The 8,866-nt window shown below is 41.9% G+C and overlaps 1 protein-coding gene across 1 annotated transcript in view; it reads left to right on the top strand.

Annotated features, from left to right (window-relative positions):
- The window catches only part of LOC115142341 (receptor-type tyrosine-protein phosphatase gamma-like), a 334,594-nt gene extending 326,805 nt beyond the window's left edge, over positions 1-7,789 (top strand). Inside the window, exons 26-29 of the mRNA XM_065001902.1 lie at positions 1,661-1,807; positions 2,295-2,437; positions 4,723-4,858; positions 4,964-7,789. Coding sequence (XP_064857974.1) covers positions 1,661-1,807; positions 2,295-2,437; positions 4,723-4,858; positions 4,964-5,110 — 573 coding nt within the window. The 3' untranslated portion in view covers positions 5,111-7,789. The remainder of the gene's footprint in view (positions 1-1,660; positions 1,808-2,294; positions 2,438-4,722; positions 4,859-4,963) is intronic.
- Positions 7,790-8,866: the final 1,077 nt, after the last annotated feature.

The following is an 8,866-nucleotide window of genomic DNA, read 5'->3' on the forward strand; positions in this document are numbered from 1 at the left end:
GAAGTCATTTGTTTCTTGCCATTTTTAGCCTGTAATCAAACCCCAAAATGCTAATGCTTCAGATACTCAACTAGTCTAAAGGAGGCCAGTTTTATTGCTTCTTTAATCAGAACAACTGTTTTCAGCTGTGCTAACATAATTGCAAAAGGGTTTTCTAATGATCAATTAGCCTTTTAAAATTATAAACTTGGATTAGCTAACACAACGTGCCATTGGAACACAGGAGTGATGGTTGCTGATAATGGGCCTCTGTACACCTATGTAGATATTCCATAAGAAAACCTGCTGTTTCCAGCTAAAATAGTAATTTACAACACTAACAATGTCTACACTGTATTTCTGATCAATTAGATTTTATTGTAATGGACAAAAAATGTGCTTTTCTTTCAAAAACAAGGACGACCCTAAACTTTTGAAAGGTAGTTTATTTTGAGTTGCTTAACACTTTTTTGGTTACTACATGATTCCATATGTGTTATTTCATGGTGTTGATGTCTTCACTATTATTCTACAATGTAGAAAATAGTAAAAATAAAGAAAAACCTTGAATAAGTAGGTGCTCTAAAACTTTCGACAGGTAGTGTAATTATTCACACCCCTGAGTCAGTACATTGTAGAAGCACCTTTGACAGGGATTACAGCTGTGAATCATTCTGGGCATGTAGATTTATGTAAAATTTTGGCCACACAGGAACATTCACTGTCTTCTTGGTAAGCAACTTCAGTGTGGATTTGGTCTTGTGTTTTATGTTATTGTCCTGCTGAAAGGTGAATTTGTCTCACGGTGTCTGGTGGAAAGCAGACTGAACCAGGTTTAGCTGTAGGATTTTGCCTGTGCTTCGCACCATTATTTTTTATCCTGAAAAACTCCCAGTCCTTAATGATTACCACGCTACCCATAACATGATGCAGCTACCTATATGCTTGAAATATGGACAGTGGTACTCAGTAATGTGTTGTATTGGATTTGCCCAAAACATAACACTTTGTATGTATTCAGGACAAAAAGTTCATTGCTTTGCCACATTTTTTGCAGTATTACTTTAGCGCCTTGTTGCAAACAGGATGCATGTTTTATAATATTTTTTATTCTGTACGGGCTTTCTTCTTTTCACTCTGTCAATTAGGTTAGTATTGTGGAGTAACTACAATGTTGTTGATACATCCTCAGTTTTCTCCTGTCACACAGCCTTTAAACTCTGTAACTGTTTTAAAGTCACCATTGGCCTCATGGTGAAATCCCTAAGCAGTTTTCTTACTCTCAAGCAAATGAGTTAGGAAGGACACCTGTTACTTTGTGTGATTATACATCATCCAAGGTGTAATTAATAACTTCACCATGCTCAAAGGGATATTCCATGCTGTGTTTTTTTTACCCATCCACCAATAGGTGCCCTTCTTTGCGAGGCATTGGAAAACCTCCATGGTCTTTGTGGTTGAATCTGTGTTTGAAATTCACTGCTTGACTGAGGGACCGCACAGATAATTGTATGTGTGGGGTACAGAGATGAGGTAGTAATTTAAAAATCATATGAAACACTATTATTGCACACAGTGTGAATCCATGCAACTTATTATGTAACTTGTTAAGCAAACTTTTACTCCTGAACTTATTTAGGCTTGCCATAACATCCTTGTTTTGGTTTGGCTATGTCTTTAGGCGGAGGATGAGTTTGTGTACTGGCCAAGCCGAGAGGAGGCCATGAACTGTGAGGCCTTCACTGTCACGCTCATCAGCAAAGACAGACTATGCCTTTCTAACGAAGAGCAGATCATCATCCACGACTTTATCCTGGAGGCCACACAGGTACGATGCGATGTGTGTGCCTGTGTGTGTGGGTGTAGGAAGTCCATTGTAGCTTAGTTGGTAGAGCATGGCATTTGCAACACCAGGATAGTAGGTTCTATTCCCAACACTACCTATGCGTAAAATGTATGCACGCATGACTGTAAATCGCTTTGGATTAAAGTGTCTGTTAAATGGCATATATCTGTATTATACACTGAGTATACCAAACATTAGGAACACCTTAATATTGAGTTGCACACCCTCCCCTTTTGCCCTCAGAACAGCCTCAATTTGTCAGGGCATGGACTCTACAAGGTGTCAAAAGCGTTCCACAGGGATGCTGGCCCATGTTGACTTGTTGTGCGGTGTTTTAATGGGCCTGCGTCTGTGTGTATGACTGTCTTTACCTGCATGAGTGTGTGAGTCAGTCTTTGTGTGTGGGTGGGCATCTTTGTATGTACCTTAAACTACCTCTTCTTCTGTCTTTCTTTTCCCTCTACCCCAGGATGACTATGTGTTGGAGGTGCGTCACTTCCAGTGCCCTAAATGGCCCAACCCTGATGCTCCCATGAGCAGCACCTTTGAGCTCATCAATGTCATCAAGGAGGAGGCCATGATCAGAGACGGACCTACCATAGTGCACGATGAGTGAGTGTGTCACATCATGCTCCTGATGACAGAGAGAATCATTATCTCTTCTTTTAACCTCTAAGTAAATACTTTAAACTGTGTTCTGTTTCAACAGAACATGTAATTATTCACTCTAACCAGGTTTCCATGCAACCTTTCTATGCGTAAAGTACATGTGGGCAGTGCATGTCGGATTAAATATTTCACGAAAGGCCTGATGGAAACAGTTAATTTGCTGGTAAACTTTCCAAATGTTCACAAAACAAAATACGCTAGGCAAGGTGAGATCTTTTTGTGTCTGTAAAATGAATTATGCGAGAAATTGCAGTGGAAATGCCTTTATGCTCAAATATCAATATAACAACCATCAAATCAAAGTAAACTTAGTCACATGATTATATTTTGTGTGGCCCTAACACTACGACTCGAGAAACCATGCAGTTTATTAGGCTACAGAAAAACTTCACAGGGTGGTGAAAGTGCATGGTGATCTTGATGCTCCTTTCCAATAAATATCAAGGGTCTTATTCTGAAGACATGATGATTGATGCTTGGCTGCCGTTTGACAAATTTAAAATAATCTTGCTCTTTTGTTCATAATAATCTCATCATTTAGGCTACACACACAGTGTATCTGCCAGCTGTTGTCTAGAGCGCAGGTGTCAAGACCAGAGTGGGCACACTCACTATAGCCTCTAACGCAACATTTTAGTGACAAAACCATCAGTACAGTTGAAAATGCCATTTAACTTGTATTTTTTATTCGGTACATGGGAATTTAACCGCAAAAATGTTTTATGTGCAATTCGTCATCACGCACAGCCTTTAATCCGCAACAAGTTCCACCCCCATGTACCCTGATACTCCATCCAATTAGAAATAATGAATGTCTATTAATGCTGACAGACATTAGCGGCAACGAACAACACTCCCAACGACGAGACATGCAGCCTCAGTCATGTTTATTCATTAGGAAAATGAAGATTGCTTGTCTCATCCCAGAGAAAAAAGGGACTAATTGAGCATTTCAGTTCTGTATCTGTACTATGGAATCCCCCCCTAAGAGGTTTTGGAAAGACGGCTGTCGTAATTGTCTGCATATTCATTAGCTGGTGAGACATGGTAGTTAGCTTATGTATCTCCATCACATTTGACACGGATGTTAATAGAAGCAGCAACCTTTTCCTGTGAGCATCCCTCATTTCTTAAGGGGCTGAACCGCTTCTGTGGTCACACATGGAATTCATTTGACCCTCTGGGCTGAACCGCTCCTGTGGTCTCACATGGAATTCATTTGACCCTCTGGGCTGAACCGCTCCTGTGGTCACACATGGAATTAATTTGACCCTCTGGGCTGAACCGCTCCTGTGGTCTCACATGGAATTTATTTGATCCTCCGGGCTGAACCACTCCTGTGGTCTCACATGGAATTAATTTGACCCTCCGGGCTGAACCGCTCCTGTGGTCTCACATGGAATTCATTTGACCCTCTGGGCTGAACCACTCCTGTGGTCTCACATGGAATTAATTTGACCCTCCGGGCTGAACCACTCCTGTGGTCTCACATGGAATTAATTTGACCCTCTGGGCTGAACCGCTCCTGTGGTCACACATGGAATTCATTTGACCCTCCGGGCTGAACCACTCCTGTGGTCTCACATGGAATTCATTTGACCCTCCGGGCTGAACCGCTCCTGTGGTCTCACATGGAATTAATTTGACCCTCCGGGCTGAACCGCTCCTGTGGTCTCACATGGAATTAATTTGACCCTCCGGGCTGAACCGCTCCTGTGGTCTCACATGGAATTAATTTGACCCTCCGGGCTGAACCGCTCCTGTGGTCTCACATGGAATTAATTTGACCCTCTGGGCTGAACCGCTCCTGTGGTCTCACATGGAATTAATTTGACCCTCTGGGCTGAACCGCTCCTGTGGTCTCACATGGAATTAATTTGACCCTCTGGGCTGAACCGCTCCTGTGGTCTCACATGGAATTAATTTGACCCTCTGGGCTGAACCGCTCCTGTGGTCTCACATGGAATTCATTTGACCCTCTGGGCTGAACCGCTCCTGTGGTCTCACATGGAATTCATTTGACCCTCTGGGCTGAACCGCTCCTGTGGTCTCACTTGGAATTCATTTGACCCTCTGAGCTGAACCGGTCCTGTGGTCTCACATGGAATTCATTTGACCCTCTGGGCTCACTGGGCTCTATGCTCATTTGTGACCCTGTGTGTCCCTCAGTCCCTGTCTTGTTTTAGGGCCTATAAAGTAACCCTGTTTGTCCCTCTCCTGTCTCCCAGGTTCGGGGCAGTGTCAGCGGGCATGCTGTGTGCCCTTACCACCCTGTCCCAGCAGCTGGAGAGTGAGAGTGCCGTGGGCGTCTATCAGGTGGCCAAAATGATCAACCTCATGAGGCCTGGAGTTTTCACAGACATAGTAAGTAGACCAGTAGAGCATGATTATGGGATTAAATGTAAAAACTACATAATTGAACATTTGTAGTTTCCCCCTCTCTAAGAGCATGTTCCTCTCCCTCCACAGGATCAGTACCAGTACCTTTATAAAGCTATGCTCAGTCTGATCAGCACCAAGGAGAATGGCTCTGGCCTCACGTCCATGGACAGAAACTGCACCATGGTCATGTCTGATGAGTCAGACCAGGCAGAGAGCATGGAGTCCCTCGTCTGAAGGGCCCACCCACCAGGCCTGAGGGGCCCAAGGCCCTCACAGACAGAGAGCCACTTACTTTGTAAAATGTCAAGGACTATAAGACAAGACTTTTTGAGGCCTTTTTTGCCAGACTCTTGGTTAAATGAATAACCTGATTACTTTTTTACACTGATAAAAAGTTTTTGATATTTATTTTTTGCCATTTTATGTCTTAATGTTATCCTACTGAGCGTTTGCACCTACGTTTTTGAGTTCACAACAACAAAACATACTTCTGTCTTTCTTGTTTGCACTATAATGTCAGTTACTGCCTATACTAAGCTGATGGACTCTACTACACTTAAACTCTGATTTCAACATTCCATGGCAAAGCCCTCACTCAACTGCTTTTGAGAAGTAGGAAAAAAAACATTGCTCCGTTTGCTCTCTACTAGCTCATATAAGGAAGAGGAGTGAGAGTGTCATAGCTCCATGTTCATATGAATAAGCTGTCCAACCTGAGGTTCATTACAGTAGACCACCTCTCCTCTCCCTTGTGGCTCAAATATCACTCATTTGCTGCAAGACAGTCTGGTTTCTGTCACACCTACAGGCAATAGGGTCATCAGTTCTATTTGTTGTTTGATTAACTTTTGTTTATATGACCTTTATCTTCATTGTGCATCTAATTAGCAATTCAAACCCATATTTGAATATTGAAGGTGGTATTATAACAGCTACTGTGAACTTGTATTATTTTTAGTATGATTCATATTATGCTTATATATATATATATATATATATATATATATATATATATATATATATATTGATCATTATAGCTTGTGATTTTGTAGATGTCATGACACGCCTCAGCCGAACTGACTCCCACTTGATCCAACAGTTTTACCACTCTTATTCAATGCCAGTGTTGATTTTCTGCACACTTACACCCCCTTCTGGCTCAGTTGGTTTTTGCTTCTTGCTGCTAATAGTCTACACACAGTCACAGAAGAGTCAAATGAAGAAATGATAATGCCCTTGTGTGAGCGGAAACTTCTTTGAGAAAATGGATACTATTGATACAGCCAATTGCTATTTTCTGTGTCATACCCTATTGAATTTATTATTGGGGTAAAGGACTTATGCTCCCACGTCACACAGCCTTGTGTACGTCGTTTCTAATCCTCACTGTTGCTCGACTTGTGTGTGGTATGATTGTATGCTATGACTGTCGTATGGTGGCCTAAGCAAGGAAATATTTACTGTGTTTTTTGAGTCCTAGAGTGATTCACATAAACTCATTGACCCTGTTTTAGTTGTTGTCATACTGCCACCTCTATATTTCCTGGTAGAATCACTTTGATAAATATCTCCCTTAGTTATCTGAAGGAAAGAGAGACCACCTGTGATTTACATTTGAAATAAAATGTGAATTCATTATACAGCACAATGAACATGCTATTAGAATATTTATATTTGATTATCACAACAAAGCATCGAGGATACCTATGATTTGTAACTTTTACCAAAGACTTATACTCATTTCCGTTAATAGAAATATTAGAGAGAGGGAGAGCAAGTTAATTGCATTTGTGTCTGATTTCCTTTTTCAGTGATATGTAGGCTGCTGAGTGAGGATAATTCTGTTGACCTTTTCTTCTGCTTCTTTTGGCATCTTTTTGTTTCCAGGCTGGAATTTCTGCATTAACTCCTCATCACTTGTGTTAGTTTAGGAATTCCCTTTGCTACAGAAGGAGTTCATTGCAATTGTATTATATTTAATTTCTCACTCAACTCATAGAATTACAAAATGAAGTGGAAAGATGCATCAATTATTTTATTATTTTACCCGTCGTGTTTCATCTCCTTCCAAGGAGGGCTTTTGAATGAAGTCATAACTCTCCAACATTTGGGGTAGACAGCTGACTTTTGTCCCTTTGTCAGTGAAGGCATTTTGCATCATTAAACACTCGCTTTTTTTCAGTTTTGTCTTGTTCCATCAGGTTAAGTCTTAATTTCCTGACTGAGCCTAGTGTCCACTGTCAGGTGTGTTTGTTTATGTGTTGCAAAACACAAACACTAGTGTGTCATGAAAACAATGTACATATTTTGTTGCTTCTATAACCAACCGTTCTCTGGAAACTTTGTATCTATGGTATATAATCATAGAATTTATATTTTCATATAAAGCTATTTTTCTTTCTCTCGTTTCAACTCCTTCGTTGCTTTGCTTTTGTGGTGAAACGTGGAAACCAAGTCTCTGTGCACTGAGCTAGTGGTTGTCATCACATTCCAATACAATTCCACGCCTCCCATTAACTTTAAGTCAGTGATTGTGATATCATTATTGTTATTACTTTGTTTTTGTCATTTTTTTCTGAGTTACAATTCTGTTGTCAGAGTGTAATAGAGTAGCTCTAGTAAGTCACTGAATCATTTCGTCCCATTGACCATTTTGAACAGCTGGGCGTTGCTTCTTCTTTTGATAACCTGAAATAAGAAAAAAATAAGGAAAAAAATGTTTTGTTTCGTTGAAAGCTATATCAGAGCATTCTATTATAGTGTTATTTAATATGTCAATTGTATTGCTATACTTAAAATAAAATATGGGTTTTGATGTACTTTGTTGAAAACCTTGTGTGGTCCATGTTTCATGCCTTTGTGTATTGCATTTACTAGTTTGTATCATATTGTGAATAAAGCGTTATCATTCCACTATCCTTGTATTAATATCACATAATTAGATATGAGGTTGCCATCTAGTGGTATAGTAGTGAAGCCCAGAACAGCCAGGGGGTCAAAAGTAACAGTCAGTATCTGGTGTGGCCACCAGCTGCATTCAGTACTGCAGTGCATCTCCTCCTCATGGACTGCACCAGATTTGCCAGTTCTTGCTGTGAGATGTTACCCCACTCTTCCACCAAGGCACCTGCAAGTTCGCAGACATTTCTGGGGGGAATGGCCCTAGCCCTCACCCTCCGATCCAACAGGTCACAGACATGCTCAATGGGATTGAGATCCGGGAACACTGACATTCCTGTCTTGCAGGAAATCACATACAGAACGAGCAGTATGGCTCACCAGCATTGTCATGCTGGAGCGTCATGTCAGGATGAGCCTGCAGGAAGGGTACCACATGAGGAAGGAGGATGTCTTCCCTGTAACGCACAGCGTTGAGATTGCCTGCAATAACAACAAGCTCAGTCTGATGATGCTGTGACACACCGCCCCAGACCATGACGGACCATCCACCTCCAAATCGATCCTGCTCCAGAGCACAGGCCTCGGTGTAACGCTCATTCCTTCAACAATAAACGCAAATCCGACCATGACCCCAGGTGAGACAAAACCGTGACTCGGTCAGTGAAGAGCACTTTTTACCAGTCCTGTTTGGTCCAGCGACGGTGGGTTTGTGCCCATAGGCAACGTTGTTGCCGGTGATGTCTGGTGAGGACCTGCCTTACAGCAGGCCTATAAGCCCTCAGTCCAGCCTCTCTCAGCTTATTGCGGACAGTCTGAGCACTGATGGAGGGATTGTATGTTCTTGGTGTAACTCGGGCAGTTGTTGTTGCCATCCTGTACCTGTCCCGCAGGTGTGATGTTCGGATGTACCGATCCTGTGCAGGTGTTGTTCCACGTGGTCTGCCACTGCGAGGACAATCAGCTGTTCGTCCTGTCTCCCTGTCTTAGGCGTTTCACAGTATGGTCATTGCAATGTATTGCCCTGGCCACATCTGCAGTCCTCATGCCTCCTTGCAGCATTAACTGCTTTGCTCATGGGCAGAATGACAG

The sequence above is a fragment of the Oncorhynchus nerka genome, linkage group LG15 (genome assembly GCF_034236695.1).
Source record: "Oncorhynchus nerka isolate Pitt River linkage group LG15, Oner_Uvic_2.0, whole genome shotgun sequence".
NCBI lineage: Eukaryota > Metazoa > Chordata > Actinopteri > Salmoniformes > Salmonidae > Oncorhynchus > Oncorhynchus nerka.